The sequence below is a fragment of the Gymnodraco acuticeps genome, unplaced genomic scaffold, assembly GCF_902827175.1.
Source record: "Gymnodraco acuticeps unplaced genomic scaffold, fGymAcu1.1, whole genome shotgun sequence".
Classification (NCBI taxonomy): domain Eukaryota; kingdom Metazoa; phylum Chordata; class Actinopteri; order Perciformes; family Bathydraconidae; genus Gymnodraco; species Gymnodraco acuticeps.
Window position 1 is genome coordinate 124393 of NW_022991513.1, and position 19750 is coordinate 144142.

The 19750-nt window shown below is 39.8% G+C and overlaps 2 protein-coding genes across 2 annotated transcripts in view; both read right to left on the bottom strand.

The window, feature by feature from the left end:
- Positions 1 to 11: 11 nt before the first annotated feature.
- On the bottom strand, positions 12 to 2750 carry lyve1a (lymphatic vessel endothelial hyaluronic receptor 1a). The gene is made up of 6 exons (XM_034196934.1): positions 2590 to 2750; positions 2328 to 2511; positions 2102 to 2241; positions 995 to 1192; positions 668 to 740; positions 12 to 400 (listed from the first exon to the last, which is right to left on the bottom strand). Exons 1-6 carry the CDS (start codon positions 2669 to 2671, stop codon positions 247 to 249), a joined length of 831 nt encoding a protein of 276 aa, XP_034052825.1. The 5' UTR covers positions 2672 to 2750; the 3' UTR covers positions 12 to 246.
- A 1126-nt stretch (positions 2751 to 3876) lies between these two features.
- Positions 3877 to 19750, bottom strand: part of mrvi1 (murine retrovirus integration site 1 homolog) — a 33879-nt gene continuing 18005 nt past the window's right edge. The window contains exons 20-39 of the mRNA XM_034196931.1: positions 19498 to 19716; positions 18026 to 18126; positions 17878 to 17939; positions 16828 to 16992; positions 16587 to 16664; positions 16444 to 16493; positions 16184 to 16240; positions 15412 to 15867; positions 15231 to 15309; positions 14709 to 14829; positions 14513 to 14543; positions 13195 to 13335; positions 12856 to 12987; positions 8224 to 8374; positions 7903 to 7952; positions 7085 to 7231; positions 6471 to 6532; positions 5698 to 5820; positions 5245 to 5373; positions 3877 to 4798 (exon numbers count right to left, since the gene is read on the bottom strand). Coding sequence (XP_034052822.1) covers positions 4636 to 4798; positions 5245 to 5373; positions 5698 to 5820; positions 6471 to 6532; positions 7085 to 7231; positions 7903 to 7952; positions 8224 to 8374; positions 12856 to 12987; positions 13195 to 13335; positions 14513 to 14543; positions 14709 to 14829; positions 15231 to 15309; positions 15412 to 15867; positions 16184 to 16240; positions 16444 to 16493; positions 16587 to 16664; positions 16828 to 16992; positions 17878 to 17939; positions 18026 to 18126; positions 19498 to 19716 — 2517 coding nt within the window. The 3' untranslated portion in view covers positions 3877 to 4635. The remainder of the gene's footprint in view (positions 4799 to 5244; positions 5374 to 5697; positions 5821 to 6470; positions 6533 to 7084; positions 7232 to 7902; positions 7953 to 8223; positions 8375 to 12855; positions 12988 to 13194; positions 13336 to 14512; positions 14544 to 14708; positions 14830 to 15230; positions 15310 to 15411; positions 15868 to 16183; positions 16241 to 16443; positions 16494 to 16586; positions 16665 to 16827; positions 16993 to 17877; positions 17940 to 18025; positions 18127 to 19497; positions 19717 to 19750) is intronic.

Consider the following 19750-nt stretch of genomic DNA (forward strand, 5'->3'; position numbering starts at 1 on the left):
AGTATTCAGTCTTCACAATGATTGCATAGCACACATTGCCATCTAGTGGCTGAACTGCACCATTTAATAACATCAGAGGGCTGAAAAAGCACACACATACATAACATTTACAAAATAAAACACCCTCAAAGGCCACTCTTTCACAGAACTTAAAAAAACAAAACAAGGGGACAATCGTTGTTCTAAAAAAGATTATTACATGGTAGAGGTCCATTGATGGCTTCTTAAAGATATCATCAGAAATGTTTAACTTGCATTTTCTTCCACTTCTATTCTCTCATCTTCCATTCTCTCATCTTCCTGAGCAGCCTCCTCGGTTTTCTCCTCAGACGTCCACTCCACCGTCTGGATGTACTCTTCTGCCTGCTTAATGTCTGTGCTCACTGCTCGACTTCTTCTCCTTTTCACAGAGAGAAAGAAACAAATCATACAATGCACTTGATTTAATATGATCTACCCAAAATGTTATACGACAGAAGGATGCTTTGTCTTATCAGTTTATCCCATGCTTTTAAGTGATGATATACAATGTAGCTTCTTTGAGTAATGCTATTGTATATAGAGCTCACTAAAGACAAATTCAACCCAGATAGCATCATCAAAACACCAAAAATCTCTCTTTAAGCCTAAGTTTTATAAAGAGTTTGCTCATAGGAAAACTACTCACAGTTTTATGAATGCAAGGATGATTATTGCGATAAGGAAAAGTCCACAAGTTGAGGTGATGAGTATTGCCTTTGCTGGAACGATAAAACATAAAAGGGAAAATATATAAGTAATTCATAACAACCACAATCACATTTAGAATAGAATAATGTATTGTCATTATACAGGTATAGTAGAGCTACTCCTTTTTTTAAGGTGCCATCAAAAAACAAACAAGAGACGTACAACAGTCAGGAGAAGACAACATACAAAATAAAAAAGTATAGTATGAACTCAATACGTCAAAAAGTCAACAGTATTAATTCCCTTGTGAACAAAATGCTCGTACCTCCAGCAGAGCTTTGTGAGCCGCCCACAAACGGGGCTGGTTCTGCCCTGTAATCTATGGTAGGGGTTGAGGAGGAAGACGTAGAGTGCGAGGTCGGGCTTGAGCTTGCTGCTCTCGAAGAAGACTGAGTTTGCCCCGAGAAATCCGTCCTGTCCGAAGGGCTATCAGTGGTTGCATCCTTCAATTGTGTAGTAGCTTCTGTGCATGTACACGAAGACCATGAGAGATACGATAAGAGTTAGTGCATGCCATTTGATAAATGTATGTTGACTAGAAATTCCTTCTGCCTCCCTTATGGAACTAGGTACTGATAGCGATGTCCTTGGAGACAGGGGTCTTGTCTTGTTTAGTCTATGAACAATTGTGAAGGGTTAAACAATCCTATACTGTTTTATGATATCTAATCCAACAATTAATTATCATGAATTGTGGAGCAAAGTATTTTTCTATTCAGAATCAGAATGCCCTTATTCGTCCCACAGAGAATAAATAAGTAAAGAGACGGGTATTAAACAAGTTTTGTAAGATGATCAAAAGAATGCAGATTAACCCTGAATAGAATAGAATAGAATCCTTTATTGTCACAGGTACAATGAGATGTTACAGGATTTGCATTTTGAAAAGTATTTTTTTTAACTTTTATTTTTTTATTATATTTTGTATTATATCATAACTTAGTATTTTTTTTTTCAACATATGTAACATTAAGCTGTCTGTGGCTCTTTCCTGCTGTAACGATGCAAATGTCCCCTCTGTGGGACTAATACAGGTATTCTGATTTTGATTCTGATGAGTAGGGCTACTCCTTTTTTTAAGGTGCCATCAAAAATACAAAAAACAAACAAGAGACGTACAACATTCAGGAGAAGACAACATACAAACAACAAGCTTTCATACTTCAAAATGCAGATAAAGTTGAATACAGTCCAAATGTAAATTGTGTCCCTATGCAAAGGACCTTTCATCGACACTAATGGAAGTGAATACCTTCTGATGTATGATTTTTTGAAGGACAGGATGATTGATATCTTCAATTAACAATTGTCTCTTACTATTAGGCGTAAAGCACTGTGAAATGTTTAATGAAAACATTAAAATATGTCCTACCTGATTCATTGAAACAAAACACATCCAACTTCTTTGTAACATCGACTCGCCATGTCACCAAGCCCGTCTTGTTTTGTCCACAATTAGGAATGGCCTTGACGCGGGGAACGACTGCTAAATGTTCATCAATCCATCCATATCTGAGAAAAAACATAAACAGAACATCAGGCAATTTTCATTAAACTCCACTTATATGACTAAGGTGATCACTCTTCTCTGGTCTCACCTGCATGTTTCGAGACCTCGAGTGAGAGCTTCCTGCACTTGTGCCTTTGAGGCGATGTTCACTCCGAAGGACAAGCAGAGGCTCCGAGCATCAGAGGCATTGTAGGAGTACTGAGGCTGGTTCAGGTAATTTAAGTCACTAACCTGAAATACTCCAGCAACACTTTGATCTTTCCCTGGAAAAACTGGAAACAAATGACTTGAAGTTATTAAAAAACGAGATCAGATTTGACAAATTAGTAAATAGTGCTTGAAAAACTTACCTCTGATGTGGCTTGAGTCAATGTTTTGATCAGAGATGACTGAAGTAAATGACAACACTAATGTGAAGCAGAGCCAGATCATATTTATGACCGGTCAGAGTTGAGTTGAATGAATGCAGCGGGATGACAAGTGATGCACGGTTTATGCGCCTCTGAGCCAAATGACAGGGTTAAATAGGGCTGATTTTGTCCACTGGGGTGTGTGGACTCTCCCTTTGCCAGATAGTAGAGGAAAAGGAAGAGGGAAGTGCCTCTCATGGGTCACATCAAGAGCCATCATATATTCTAGGAGCAGGGCCCAGGAGACAGAGAGATTAAACTAATATGTCAACATGAGATAAAGCCACAGAAATGCAGTGAATTCATGTTCAAGGAGTAATTCATTAATGATCTAAACAGGGTTGCTATTTGCCATAAAGTTTTTCAGTGAAAGAGAAAGTGTTACATTTTTTGTATGATTCAAGTGACAATACAGCTTGTCCTCAGTCATTTGAAATGTTTCTGACATCTGACACTGGGCACCCCCTCCTAATGACTTCCTCCCGAGGGAATTGCTCAGTCATGAACATGCTTCTGATCTCTGGTATCCTCTCATGAGCCTTTGGCACACGACAACATCCCACTTCCACAAAAACATCTCCACAGGCCCTGACGGCAGGAAATGACGCAGAGCTTACGAACACGCAGCAGTGTTTTTGTAAGATGTGAGGTGTCAATGAGGGCATAATAAATGACAACTGGGCGCTTTACGGAAAAGTACAGATGCTAAACTTCTCTTAAGGCGTTTGCGTTTCTGTTGGTTCATATAATGAGTTTTATCACATTACATTAAATGGTTTCCTGAGTCAGGAAAAGTAAGAACAGACATGTTAGTGAGGGAAAAAATATTATTGGCATAGAATGGATCAGGACCATCATTCATTTTATTATTTACACCTGTGCTTTTCCTAATTTGAAATATGAAAAATACTGACTAATTTAAGATGGTATGCCTTGCTGGTATAATCCAAAATTCAGTAATTACCAGTAGGAGGGGCTATTTCTTGGCTAAGTGAACCTTTATTGCATAATGCAGCCATAAGTAGACAGGAAAGAGGGACTCTCCGTACATTAGTATATCGTTTGGTCTCGCTAAACAAATAACCAAAACATAGAGTAAATATTAGACTTACATTCAGCAGGCACATCATGTTTTCCCCAAAAAATGTGATGGAAAAATATGGAATTTAGCGACAATCTGCTTTGGTACATCCTACATTATATCTCGCATTAGAAATCACTACAATCTGCTTTCAGGCACCTTTATTTAAAAGGTGAAGTGGCAGAGCATAACATCCACAAAGAACAAACAACACAGGTAGGCACACATGTGCAAAGAAGATAAAAATAAGACTCATACCGTCTAATCAAAGAAAATCTTTCAGTGCTCTGAAGACACAATACAAGATGGCACAACGTGGACCATCAGCTGCAAAATATTGCACTTTTGAATGTGCTATTTTAAAGTATTTAAATACACATTATAGAAATTGAACAAAAACATTAAAACATTCCTTTACTTTCTAAATCTTTAAATATTAATTCAAAGTCTCTCAGCGGCATTATTATCTATTGGACCTGAGAGAATATACTTAAACATTAGAGTGCAGATACAAATATTCACTTTTTCTACAGCGGCATTAATGGAAAGTACCCAAACCAGACGATATTCTCACTTATTAATCTAATTTAAATATATATTATCACACTGTATAATTGGTCCCTAAACAACACTCCTCTTTTTTATCGCTGCGTCAAACAATCTGATAAGTTTTCAATTGAAATAAAATCATAACTGAATTCTGTTTACTAAGACAGAGGCAACATGAGGCAACATGATCCAAAAAGCCTCCCAAAACATCTTAGCCCCTCGAGAGTCAGAGTCATGGATTCAAGTGAGTCCAATGTGAAGATATGGTGAACTGACAGATGGATCACCGCCTCGGTTTTCTGTGATGGTGTTCTTTGGTTGTTCTGCTACACTCAGTCCAAAGATCTCGTCCCTGCTTACGTGTCCTCACGTCTTTTGTAGTAGTCACTGAAGAAGGTAAAAATACTGATAACCAGGCACATCCCCACAAACAGCGTCAGGGCGACCCAGAGAAGACGCCGACTCAAGGGAAACTTGGGCCAAAAGCGACCAAGAAGAACCAGGACCTCCTCCATCCTCCTGCGAAGATAATGAACTCATACAGTAAGCATGTGATATTCAAATTCCTGTCAACAGTTAAACATGGCAGCAACAAACTGGCTGTAAATCATCAAAGAGACCCATGTATTGGAAAGATACTTATACTTAAACTGAAAAGTGATTTGTACATTTGAAGATTGGTAAAGGTAATTATATACGTGTTGTCATAAAGAACAGGACAGTTACATTTCATTTCACCCTTTCCTTGTAAAATTAAATAGTTTCCACAGTCACTAATGTTTAACAACAGGACACGTGTGTGACCATGAACTTTCTGCAAGTGGCTAATGAAGAAATATATATCTTTGGTTAAGCAATTCACATAAATACTAATAAGGATGTCTGCCTCTTTACATTTGTACTTGAATGAAGAAACCTGAGAGTTGTGATGTGCCACTTCCAGTACAGATTCAGATTCAGTTTACCTGCTCGTCCTTCTCTTCTTTCCGCTCTCTTCATCCTTATTTTTGGATTCAAGCAATTTCTCTGCAGCATTTTCCTCTTCCTGCTTTTCCTCCTGGAGCACTTTGCTTTGCTTGAGTCCCTCTTGGTAACTGAGTAGGAAATAGTCAAATGTAACCAAGATTTAAGGGGTATAATAATATGAATATGTCCTACTGCAGAAATAAATGAAAGTCTCAGTCTTCCTAATCATGTAATTGTAGTGTGTGTTATGTTATATAATGCTGTTATTGATTTGATGTGTTTTACAGTTTTGTATTTGTACCCCCCTAAATCTCAAGGGGCTTTCAATAAATTAAAATGATATACACCTGCACAACCACAACAAAACGAATCATACATGTGGTGAGTTATGCTGAGCAACAACAGTGTCATCACACAGAGTGTTTGTGTGTAGTTAAGGATGGAGGTCTCACCCTTTATTATACGTCTCCTCCTCCATCTTTGCCTTGAGCTCGGCTCTGATCTCGGCTCTGATCTCCTCTAAGTTGACTGGAGGCTTGGCCGACTCACTTTCCGGCTCCGACACACTCTTTCCACTGCATTGTTTCGGATGGGAAAGAACAGTCAGCCTTGGGTTAGACAATTGGAGCGACGTTGTAAAACTGCGAGGATTGGACATTTAGGTTCCATCACAAAACTGTGGCCTTGTTTTACAACGGACGAGCTGCAGCACTGACACCGTCACAGACATGGAGAGTACAAAGAGGAGAAATGGAGCAGGCACTTTGCACATTTGTTATTACTATTCTCGTCTCCTCGCAGAGCATCTAGACACTTCACTTGAGCGCTCCACTCAGGCGCTCTTTATAACCAGGATATGATGGGGGCCTTGTGCCTGGACTTTGTCAAACTCTTTGCACAAATGTTTAGATTATGGCCTCTGCATAGCATATCCATCAACTGCAGCAGGGATAGATTATTTTGTACGCAGTCAGGGTTATATTCCCCCCACTGGGGCCTTCTCTGCACAGTGAAACACATCCTGAAGGTCACACAAATAAGACAAAGTCCCACTGCAGCAATAAATGCTTTTGATAAGAATGATTTGGAGTTCAAGCATTTTGTGGTCCATTGTTTTAAGGACTATGTGGTGACCTTGGGAAACATGGAAAGGTATGTGAACATACAGTACATTCAGTCATGTGTGTATGTGTGTGTAAGCAAAATATTATTACATAAAACATACCATTCTGCTGCTGGTTGTGCTGCCTCTGAGGGAGTGTTGGCTTTCACACCATTCGCTTCACACTAAAGACGAGGAAATCAGAGAATTGTATTGCCTTATAACAATAATATACAATCAAAAGAAGAGATCAAAGTATTAAAATCCATGGTACCATTACCACAATGTAAAAATAATGTCTTATAGTTAACTGTATGTATCAAAAGTAAAGTACTTGTGTGACTGCAACAACATTATATATGATGTTATTATTGTTAATGCTGATGCATAAATGGTTAAGCAGAACTTAATTGTTGCGGTTGTTGGAGGTGGAGCTTGTTTTAACTATTTTATATATTTAATTTGTTTTGTTTTTCAAAGTTCCAAAGTGTCGTTAGAGATAAAAAGAGAAAAAGTAAAAACATTCAAATTTCTACCTATCCATTTTGAAATAAAAAGAAAAACCTAAATAAGAATTGCTGTCCTTTAAGTGAACCCCTTGGTAAACAAGAGAGATGACTTCTAAATAACCCATTGTATAAAAGTGATGTTCAGCAGTTTATGGAGTGTGTGTCACACTACCATAAATTATTGATATGTAATTTCCTATCATTTCCCGACAGGACAGGAAGACCTACCAGGACAGGAAGCGCAGCACTTGTGATGGGTCCCGTGCTGGGGCCCATGTTGAGGCCCGGGAAAGCTGTGGCTGGGGTCTGACCCGGGATGTTGAGGAGGTTAAACTTAGGCACCACCGCTACGCTCACCCTACGTCTTGGCAGAGCCTAGTGAAGAAAGGGTGAAAGGGTGAAAGGGAGGCAGAACATGTGTTAGTGTGGAAATAAGATGATTTGGGATATACATTTCAGGTGTGATGAACTCACTGAGAGAAGAGCATATTTCATACATTGTACAGGAAACTCAAAATAACTTTGAACACAAGACGGCGGCAGATACGTGGTACCTATGTCAGCATGCTTACACTCTAAATCAAGAGAGTAAAAGTTATACCTGCCTAGTATTAGCTTGTTAGCTCCGTCGTTGTGAGCAAATTAGAGAGTCATGGCTGCAGACTTTTACTTTGTTGTTATCAGACAATGATACTACAGATTATTCAATTATTAATTAAATATTTCGTTTTGTTATTGCATTCATTTGTATAGTACTGTATCATGTCTGTATCATCTTTTGTTTCATTTGTATTTTCTTTGGTTTTACACGCTCGAAAATAAATAAATAAACTAAACTAAATAAACTAAACTTATATGACAAGATAAACACAAAAATGTCTTGTTTTAACTGACTTAAAGTTGAAAGGATAACTCAGAATCAGCATACTTTTTCAGAATCAGTAGAATCATTTTTATTATTAAATTAACAACCATAAAAAACAAAGAGAAACTGCAAATATATTTCAGCACTCAAAATGATCCCGCTGAAAAAATAGCATGCTTACCTTTCCCAGGGTGAGGGACATTGATCTTGATGGCCGTGGAATTCCATCATCTTTATAAAGAAACACAGAATACAGCAATGCATGAGCACAAAAAACATTCATTTCATGCTGATATCGTTACCAAAGCTGCAGTGAAGCTGCTCAGTACACAGTGTTAGGATATTCCAGTTACAGTGGAAAGTGCCCTGATGAAAATATTCATGTCGAGCAAGGCAGCAAATGAGGATAAAAAAGATGCATAAATAAAGTCTACGTATTTTTCCTTGACCGGCTTTAAAAATAGTGTTATCCTCTGTGTGTTCCTGTGCAGCGCAGTCTTACCTCCAGTGTCAGCGGATGGGCCGTAGCGGATTGAGTTCTGGTTGGCCAGCTTCTTAAACTCCATCAGCTCTGCGTGGTCTTTCTCATAGGTCCTCTTCAGATTTTCCACATATTGCATCATGACCTCAGTGGCCTTGTTCATGCGTTTCTCCTGTTGCGCAATACAAAGTAATCAGTACAAGTGAGACTTTAAAAAACTAAACAAAACCCAATCTATTTTTTACCCAGGATTAATATGAACATAAGGTTGCCTAATACTATACCAAGACTATATATGTGGGATGAATCCTGTCCTCTTTGGTACTAACTGCCTAACACCACATCCAGCAAACACAGAGCAATATTAACTGGCTTCTTTTTTGTTTCCTGGTTTAATGGTTTGGTCTACCTAACCAAGTATCTCTATGTTCAACTTTCTTCATCAACAATATCCAAGTTTGCAGCCTTATTAGTTTATTATTTTCCTTTTCCTTTACAAAGTCCCCCCCCCGATAAAAGTATCAAAGGAATACACAATAGAATATATAAAAAATAAATGAAAAATCTCTACAAAAGACCAATACACTACAAAAACAGAAACGTATTGAGATAGACACATCAAAAAGGCTTCAAATGTATTCAGTATTGCATGAACATGTTTTAATTGGGGTGTGGACCTCACATCCTCTAGGGGGGTCACGGGGTATGCCCCCCCGGGAAGAAATGTTTGAAAATGTAAAGTAAAATGCTTCAATCTGGTACACTTTAGATCTAGGGCAGTGGTCACCAACCTGTTTAAGCCCAAGATCACCGACCTCGACCTAGGTGAAAGGCGAGATCTACCTATTGCAGAATTGAGTGAAAAAGACGGCCCAGACAGTGCTTATATTTGAGGCCTTTTATATCTAGGCTAATTGCATCTGAATGACTTTTACAATGAAGGCTCCATAATCAGCTCACGAAGATTTTTTTTTAAATATTGAAGTTGAATGCATCAATCTGGTGCACTTTGAGAGCAACATGAAGAGATCTATGGATACCTCTCTCAGCACCCATATGAAACAGAACTGGAAACAGATTTTCTTTTTCTTTATGGATATTTTACAAATCACTCCCCTTTCAAACTGTATTCTTGTTTTACTGCCATATAGTATTTCATACCTGTTTTTCATTTATTCTCTTATTGTTTGTAACTATAATGATCATATGAAGGTGTGCCGCGGAAATAATCTTTTGAATAATTTGTGACAAAACCGTTCTAAACACTCAAGAGTCCTTTAGCTCAACTGAGCCCCTCAGTCTGACAGGGGAGGACTCTCCTCCAGCTTGTTGCGGAAACAGCTCCTTATGTCCGTTAGTGCAGCTAGCTAACCTGATGCTAACATCACGGTCCCCGCTAGCACCGGTCCCTCTCTCTCCCTCTCTCCCTCCCTCCCTCTCTCCCTCCCTCTCTCAAATGCGCTATTGCCACACACACAGAGCCGAGCTTGAATGACACAAGCACACGTGTATTTCCATGCGACTCTCTGATTGGTCTGGTGACTTGCCTCTGTTGCATTCACTGAACACGGGAAATTGCATTCCTGCCGTCCTCTCTTGTGTCATGATGAGGTTCACGTAAAGCAGGGGTATTCAACTAAAATTCAACGAGGTCCAGTTAGAGAAAATGTCCCCATCAAAATGTCTAACTTGCTTTATGAATTAGTGTGATATATATTGAAGTAGCTGTAGCTTTATCAACGTCTGCATGTAATTAACAACTGACTGCCAATCAAATAAAGAAAGAACAATTCAAAAACAACAATATTTATTGTCTATTAATATTGAACTATACAGATATACAGTAAATACTGTGGCTATGTGTAATGTTCCTCTCGGGCTGCATTTAAAAATAAAATAGAGAAAATAGATAAAATGGCTTTTGAAAATATGTGCATCTTAAAAGTGCTTAATTTTAGATAAATAAAATAAAGTGTAGCAGCAGCTTGAGTTTCCCTTTTTCTTTGTTAACCGTTTCACATCATGACTTAACAGTTTCAGACGATTATAGAACAATATCAGTCTTTACACATCATAACAATTGAACAGTTTTACAATTTCCCTCTTATATTGCAGTCCCTCACTCACTTTTTTTAAATTCAGAGCTTGTCCTGCCAGGAGTTTAAATCTGGGCTGAAATGGTGTCAGGGCCATTCTCATACACACATGCAGGTGCTCATTGGTTACAGTGATGCAAACACAGGTATGGTGAAAAAAGAGAGAACTATTCGAAGCAGAAAATAAACAGCGTAATATACCATCTGACAAAGGCCTGTGTTATAATGCTTCAATTAACTGACTATTCTTTATAATATACTCAGACCAATAGGAGACAGAGATGTTAAGTTATAAATCAAGGGTTTTTATTATTATTTATAGCAGGGGTGGGGAACCTTTTTCCTTTAAATTTTTACAACATCCTCAGAGGGCTGTACAAATGATTGAACTCAACCTCTGCTTAAAAAATCTAAACTCACAGCCCATTCATTTCGCCTTTCTTTCATGCTGCGCAAAGAAAAAGCAACCAATCCAGATATCTCACCATGACTCACGTATGCATGCATGTGCACGGTGTGGCATGACCACCACAACAGAAAGATATGGACACAAGATGTGTGCAAATGTATTTAAATCCATGATTTAAGTGTGGGGGGGGGACCTAACCTCCTCTAGGGGGGTCCGGGGGCATTTTTGCGGTCTAGATTTCTTCTTTTTTGAAGTGAGAAGTTGTGCATCAGTCGGACTGACGGACGGACTCCCCACCCCCAAAACGAAAACTCTTCGGTTCTCCACGAATTACACAAGTCACCCAAATCAGCGTTAAAAAAGCGGGAGGTGCCGAAAAATCCCCTATTAATGTATTGATTATAGCTCCGGGTCCGTATAGGTCGGCGTCTGGGTCCGGATCCGGACCGCGGTCCGCCTGTTGTCGACCCCTGACGTAAAGCATGGTTAATGTATTGTATTATTGAGGTGTCTCAAATATACGTCAATCAAGTGGCACCTGCTAACGGTGTGGTGGATGATAGGTTTACATCTAAAAACGTATTTTTCAAACATTATTATTTTTATTTCTTTTGTTGTTGACTGGTTGGCGACTTTATATATACAGTCTATGGTTGGCGACCACTGAAGATTCTAGGGGATACAACTCTAAACACCCATATGAAAAAGATTGGTTTACATTTTAATAATCAAATAAATATGTGAACATAACCAATAACCTACCATAGCCAATAACAAATAAATGTAACTTATTTTATTTTATTTTTTATTTTACCTAGTTAACATTTATTTATGCATATTTTTGTATCGCTCAAGTTTTAAACGATATTTTTGGTTTACTGTCGTATACATTGAAATGATTTCAACACTGTTCATCCCAATAATTATAAAGGAGTGCCTTGGAAATATGTGTTTACATAAATTGCATTTATCTCTCTCGCTCGATCCCACGCCCACTTTGGCTGTGATAAGCCAACACCCCTCACTTTCATCACTTACAGCGCCCATCGTACAGGGCAAATGAAACGTGTAACCGGGATGAAAAGGGTGTTACATTTTCTTAATTATGAATGTTGTTACATCAAGGCCGAAAATGAGGATGAGCACAAACAGTCAAAAATGTTTTTTCCCCTCCCAGAGCTGCCAGCGCAGCGCCCCCCAGATCTGGCACCCTATGCGACCGCCTATGCCAAAAACCGGCCCTGTACACCATGCTAAATGTATGTCTGCATAAAGCTGAGTTATGATCGGTCATAATAACACAGAATTTGGTGATGATTAAATAGTTTACAGTGAGATTTACTCCCATACTTTTGGCCATACTCACGCAGACCTACAAATGAATTGAGATTTCCACACAAATGTTATTTAGCAAGTGTGCAGAGCAGTGTTGATTTAAAAAAGCAATTTGAAGGTTGGATATTTGTAAACCTTTTTTTGTGTATGTATATTAATAATTTAAGATGTAAATGAATTCCAGTTTTTTTGTAGTACCTTCTATTTTTATTGTGACATTTGGTGGCATCAATGTATGCATTTGATACAGATAATGGAGCAGTTGCTTTAGGGCCACAGTGTATATCCCTTAAGGTCAAATAATGAGATCCTGGACCTCGGCCCCCCCCTCACACTTCCACACAGAGCCCCCCCACATATCAAATCCCAACTTAACCCCTGCATACATCCATGTTATTATTTGCAGGGTAGAGGACTTCGAGTGATCTGAACTGGATCACATGTTATAGGAGACTTAATTACTCTGCAATGTATAGAGCCGTATCATTAGACTGTTATTAAAAGATGGGCAGTGTTTCAAGGAAAACAAAAAGAAAGGCCATAATGAATGAGGGGTTTGGGATGATAAATAGCCAAAGACTTTAGTACTGCAAAAACAATATATTTTCTCTCCACTAATGTTTGCTTGGGCCAGCACAAGACAACATAAAAAACATCCCAATATTTTTTGTAAATGCTGCCAAACAGACAAACTGGTCTTTAGACATCCTGAGGGAGACAGTATCTTTACTGATCTTTTGCACTTTATTTTTACACACTGCAGCGTTCTTTTTTATCTGTCACTAACATTGGTATGCGTTTGTGTAACTGCACCTGTCGAACTGCTCCAACGATCTCTGATCTGCTGGAGAGCCTCGTGGCCAATCGGTGCAGCACCGCTAACGTCTCGATTAATCGCTGGAAGGCCTCACGCTGCTCCAGGTTCTGCCACTGTGGCGATGAAACCTGCAAGAAAGACAACAACATCTCTCTCAGGAAAACTAAGAGTACATCAATGTCCCATTTTGCACCTGGGATTGGACTCGAACAAGGTAAATATTTACAGTGGGACACTTCCAGGAAACATTAAGGAGATTAACGAGCCCTAAAGAGCCAGAGGGAATTCCTCTCCTTTGGTTTATATAATATCAGCTGCTGTTTTCGAGGGCTGACCTTCAGCGCTCCTTTGAAATCTCCTAGCTCTCTCTCTGTCTCTTCCTCCGTCAGGTTTCTCTCCCTCTCCGCCTGTTTGAGCCGCATCTCCAGAGTGTAGTTGTCATTACGAAATGCCAGTGACAGCTGGACAAATGCATTCTGTGGGGAGAAAGTAACGGCAATGTAATACTCAGAAAGGCACATTACATAGCAGAATAAGATGAGATGCTGATAATGAACGCACAACAACTCAGAGGAATAAATCAGACAGAATCAATTGAAAAAAGGTCTCCCATATTGCACCACACAAACACACACAGAGGCTTAATGGGAGTCAACGTGTGAGGGCGAATCGAGCATGGGGAACAAGCTGTGATTCTGACATTTGACCTCTGGATGTTTTGCTGCGTTGATCAAAGCCAGTCTGCAGATTTCCAACGTACATGGGCCACGGCTGAGAGGAAATATATGACCTCTGACTGTCCTGATCCAGACGCTTCCCAGAGGGATCAGCCAGAGAGGCTGCAACCCGAGCTCGACAGCATCACGAATGTTTGCATTTTCTCCACAGGAAATCACTCTTAGGTCTGGTCAGGAGCAGAAAAAACTCTTTCCTGCTCGGATAGCATCGCTAAACTCAGGCAGGCAATTTGCACGTAGGTGTCATTAACTTCTTTAGTAACAAATCAGTTTATTATGAACATGGGACTACTCTGCTTGAAGTAAACATATTATTGTTGGCAGTCAAGTTTATGACCCATTGTATGGTGACAGTTAATTACTGAGGAGTGTTTCGAAGGCAGAAATTAGATTGAGAGTATTACATTGAATGTAGCACATTAAAAACCAGATAAGGGATTTATTTTGATATAAAATAATTTAAGTTTAGTTGAATCAGTATCTAGCTATTATTCAGGGTTTTATATACTGTTCTTTATAGCAACAATACAAGTTAGAGTAGCTTAGCATAATGACTATAAACGCCAATTAAGCCTGGCTTTGTCCAAGTGCAACATCACCACCTACCTGCTCAAAAGCTCACTAATCAATTTTATTTCGCTTGTGCAACCTGTATAAAAACCAGTTGGAAGATCTGGCACATATCCCCCATAAAACATCAAATTGAATTTTTTTACCCAACACAGTTTTAAAAAAAAATATATAACATGTGCATTAGTGAGCTAATTACCCGCTTCTATCTACCTTTCCCTCTAACTCTCTGGAAGCTAAATAAAAACATCAAGTATAGCATGCAAGCAGAAATTACACTTTCAATCTTGAATCATGAACGCAGAGATGATGTGTATAGATCACCCACAGACTGTTGGATACCAACCTCAACTTCTTTTTCAGTGAGAGGGGGGGCACTGGAATGAAATTAAAGATGAACTGTTAGTATGGTGAGTAATGGCAATATGGTATTTGTACAGTGATATTAGGAAGTAGGAGGGTTATTCTGCAGTGATGAGATTTTTAAGAAAAGAAGGCAAACAATTAAAGTTAACTTAAGCAGCTGTTAGATGGTTACACACCAGCCTGGTAGACCTCGGTGGAGTTTAAGTTTTCTCAGCATCAGATCTGAAATGTTTGGCATGGAGTCAGTCTTCTCCTTTGCCTCTTCATTACTGACTGAGTTTGGAGAAGCTGGAGGACCTGCAGACACATTTTTGCATAAATCATTTATAGAAAAAGGTGTTTTTACAGTTTTTAATGAAGTAATTTGAGACAGCTTTATCTCTTTCCAATCCCACAACAAAAATACATCACATCATCTCCTTATTTCTTCTTCCACAGGTGGTGTGTGGCTCACACACTTTAACAATCATGCCATCTGCTGATGGAAAGTGAAAACAGCATGTATTTCTTTTTGAGGCTGCCAGTAAATGGGTGGCACAGAGGGGAAACAAAAACAAGAACAGATCCTTATCATCATTTTCTGACTGGAACAGATTTCCCCTCTGATTCAGGAAGTGCCCATCCTAGTCGACATTGCTGAATGTGCTGCTGGAAGTTTTTTCTTTCTTAAACGGATTAGAGGGAAAAAGGACTGTTACCTTTTTCCTGTTCAGCTGCTTCACTCAGGTCTGCTAACTTTGATCCGACTATGCTTTGGTTACGCATCAGCTTGTGCTCCTGTATACACAAACACCCACGGAAGAACAAGGCATTTACACATCATCTTACAGAAGAGGCCTCTGACTACAAAAGCAGTAATGACAGTCCACTGTGTCTTACCTCTCTGAATTTAGACAGCTTCTGTACACTCCCCTGCTGGCCGGGGAGGTCCTTGTACCCGGAGGATTTGAAGGCAGCATCCCTGGGCTTGTCTGAGAAGGTATCCTCCGTTGTGGGAGGGAAACTAGGGGCTCCGTTCCTCGAATTAAGGGTGCCTACAGTATCCCAGGAAACAGCCCTCATAAGAGGAGGGAAGGCCCCGATGGTCTTGATCTCTGCCGTACAGGGGGCCTGTTGAGTCGGGGGTCGGGGGACGGGCTTGGCCACCCCTGTGGCTGGGGTCTGGTTGGGGTTTCGGCCTGGACCAGGTCCCTCATCTGTTTTACCGACTGCTGGAGGACTCTTAGGTACAGCGGGGTCACAGTTCTCCTTCTGAACAGCAAAACGAGGCGTCAGAGTCCCCGAGGAAACTTTCCTCTTCTCAGAGGGCTTCCAGTCCACCAACAGCCTGTTGCCCTGAGGTGAGCAAGGTCATAGCTTTTATTAATTAATTCAGAATAAATGTTTAGTTAACATATATAGGTTTGTGTTTAAAGGTAAGTCATTTTGAAGTCACTCATGGATTATCTCCCTGCATATAGTGCTAATCTTAGGTCAAAAGGGACTGTCTTTCTCTCAGAGTAGTGCTGCTGTACACATTCACTTAAAGTAAGTAACACAATTAACAATTATTTGTTTGTGAGCTCCTTTATTGAGATGAATTAACTTTTTGAGGATACTAAAGTCACTAAGAACAAAAACAAATCCATAATGTCTGTTCACAATATCTCACCTCGTGATCTTGTGTTGCCGGGTCTGTCTGTTCTCGCAATGAAGACAACTCCTGATGCTACAAGAGAGGACAAAAAGCAATTTTCTGTGGTCAATAAATATGACTCCAACCTAAAAAAAGGGAAGTTCAGAACAGTGCCAGTATGAATTGTGAAAAAAGAGGTTGCATAACAAATATCAGCACTACAACCCATCATTAGTGCAGGTTCTCTTTTGTTGTTGCAACTTTAATAATGTTAATGATAATAAATCATTCTTTACCTGCCCAGCTGACTGTGAGCTGACATGGGTTGCCTCTGTAGGTCCTACAGCTGAAAGGGCAGACAAAAACATTCTTACAGACTCAAATTGCCAAAAAATAACAGGAACATAAGTAGAAACGCTCTAAGTATATAGCTTTATACCAGTTTGAGGAGCCACAGTCAATGAAGTGCTTCTAGAGGAACATGGAGAGGTCGACGGAGTTGGAGTTGGAGAGAGACCTGTGGGGAAAAAATATCAAACACACAATATTTTGAGATTAATGTGACATTATCCTTAACAAACTACTATTAACAGAATAATAGGAAATGAGTTTACCAGAGAATGCTAAGAACTTTTTTTAATTAACTTTAACGTGTGTGTGTGTGTGTGTGTGTGTGACACCTGGTGGTGAGTCAGTGAGGGAGCGGCGGCCGCGGCGGGTCAGGAATCGGTCGCTGACCTTCTTGGCCTGCTGGAGCAGCTCCAGGTTCTTCTGTCGATCCTCCTCAGAGAGCTGCAGCTCCGGCAGCGGATCTTTCACCAGGTCGATCACGTTACCTGTGCTGTCTGAGAAACACACACACACACACACACACACACACACACACACACACACACACACACACACACACACACACACACACACACACACACACACACACACACACACACACACACACACACACACACACACACACACACACACACACACACACACACACACACACACACACACACACACACACACACACACACACACACACACACACACACACACACACACACACACACACACACACACAACACACACACACACACATTTTGATTACATTTTTCTTTCTACATTTTGACATTCCATGTTAAAAGAAAAAAGGTTATAGGCATCGATGTTAACCAGATGGCTTGCTTGGCTTTGTGTAGACTTTTCAAATCTACACTTTTGAGCACAAGATTTTAACAAATTGGGAGTGGGATTTAACAGTTTAAAGTATCATGACAGTGGATCATTTACAAATGAATGCGAGCCAACAAATCATGTGATGAGGTTCAGCCAAGTCAGTGATGTATTTTTCTCCTCCACTCCTCAGATGAGAGGAAAAGGGCAATCATCAAACGTAATTAAAGCTGCAAAAGCATGTGGGGCATGTGGGAGGACACCTCGACAGATTCCTCTCCAATAACACTGACAACCAAACCAATGTTCTTGTGCAACCTCACAGCATAAGAGCAATACTTGTTTTTAATTATCGTTATAAGGAATGTAAAAAACACATTTTAACAAAGTTACAAATGTCCACTTAAATACAGTTCAACAATCTGTGAGTTCAATTTGTTGCTGGACTAAAGAAGATGTTGCCAATGATAGCATCAAAATAGCTCTCGTGGTTATCTTAGATCATTACAACTGCACAATGCAAGCTTGTGTGCGTGTGTGTGTGTGTGTCTACCCACCCACTCTGGTGATGGGTCCTCCAGAGGAGTTTCTGGCCATGCGAGATCTGGGACTGTGTGGCCTGACAGGAAACAAGAAACGACATGTCACTGTTTGGATCAAAAAAAAAAGAAACTATTTCAGTGTTTGAGATGCTGAGACAATTACCTGGTCTGCTCTAGAGGACGTCCATCTTGTTGGACAATAGTGGCCTGCTGTGGGTAGATGATGGTGGGGCCTGTCATGACGACAGCTCGACTCGGTATAGACTGTGCAAAAAAACAGAATCCGGTGTATTGCAAAGTAGTGTGAAATACATTTGCTTTGGTGTGTTGGTGCATAACATACAGATATTTGGAGGTAAAAATGAAAGAGTAGAACAGTCAAGAAAATTACTACAAAAATAATTTTAAAGTATTTGAGAAGTGTTAAAAAACATGTCCAAGATAAAACAAGGTTATAGCTAAACTGGCATGAGAGGAATGTTCTACATTCATGAAATACAAGTTTGTTAAGGAATATGCATTTTATAAAAAAATATATTAACTGGCCTAATAAAGGAATTAAAACTAGGTTTGGAGAAACAGCTCCTCCACAAGGCAGTAAACATGCATTTATTGTGTTATAGAGGAGCATATTTTTTGAGGATTTACTTCAGTTTGTAGGAGGGACTCGCACTTCCATAAAGTATGGGGACTCACACATATTTTTTATTGAATGGTCAACACTGAAGCAGCAGGGGCTGAGACTTCCTCTCTTTTGTGGGTCAAGCTTAAATGCTAGACCCTACATCGTACATAACGCAGGCTGTCTGTCCAGAGACACAAAACACATGATACTGCTTTTTCCAAAGTTTAAGCAACAAACAATTTCAGTTTCAAACATAGCGAAGACTACACATCTTCTTGAACTATACGTTGTTCAATTCCTGTTTCATAAAATCCCAAATCCTGGTCCAACCATATAAGGTAGGTAGTCAAGTAAACACAGACAGAGATCAAACAGAAATTCCTTAAGAGCTGCTCTCAGCCTATCTTTGCACAACAATCCAAATAAAAGGATTCTTTCTGATGGTAATGCTGCACAAAGGCCACTGCTGTAGTGAAGGTGGATTTTTTTTTATAGTGTTGGCATATGCCCTGAAGATTGAATTACACAGCTTCATTATTTTCTGCAGAGATGTGTTATCGTGCTCGGTGTTTATGAGCGACTGCGGCAGAAGACGATGTTCTCAGTGTTAACACTTTGCTCTCTAAAGAAGAGTTTGTTAAATCAACTTCTAAATTCGACCTCTTCAAAATTATATTGTATTATTATAATTTGCCTGAAATGTTTAAATACATAGATGATTCATTATGAGAACAGGAAAAGTGGCCTTCAAAGACTCGTAAAATACCAATGAATCGTTGAAAATACAGATTCATTTTAAGATGATATTGACATTAACAAAAGATGGAGTTTCAAGCTTAGTGTTTGTTGGTCACGCCAAAACTGAAAGCATCATTTTTAACATTTTTTTTGAAGGTCAGGCTTTCAGTAGAATTGATATAATCTCCTCATCAAAGCCAAATGGATTATTCAGAGTCAGATTGAATGCCCTTGCATGCTTTTTCCTAAAACAGAGTATGAGCTACACTCACTGTACTGGGAGAGCTGGAGGAACTGTCCATCTCTTCGGGAGAGTCCTCCTCTTCCTCGGGCAGGGTGGGCATGGTGGGGAGCAGAGGGGGGCGTGAGCGGGTGCTGGGGAACACAAAAGGTCTCTCAGCGGGGCAGGGGGCAGCACAGGACTCCTCGGGGTTATGATCACTCTGCTCTGGAGGAGATCCCTGCGGGAAGTGATCCTCCTCTTCCTGGAGCTGCAGGGTCATGCAGAGAAAGACACAATCACAT

Excerpts from the sequence above, each read along its gene's own strand:
- lyve1a (XM_034196934.1), bottom strand. The coding sequence starts at position 2,671 with ATGATCTGGCTCTGCTTCACATTAGTGTTGTCATTTACTTCAGTCATC. Across the intron at positions 741-994 it reads CTCACAAAGCTCTGCTGGAG|CAAAGGCAATACTCATCACC; the intron begins GTACGAGCATTT and ends TTATCGTTCCAG. Across the intron at positions 401-667 it reads ATCCTTGCATTCATAAAACT|GAGAAGAAGTCGAGCAGTGA; the intron begins GTGAGTAGTTTT and ends CTCTGTGAAAAG.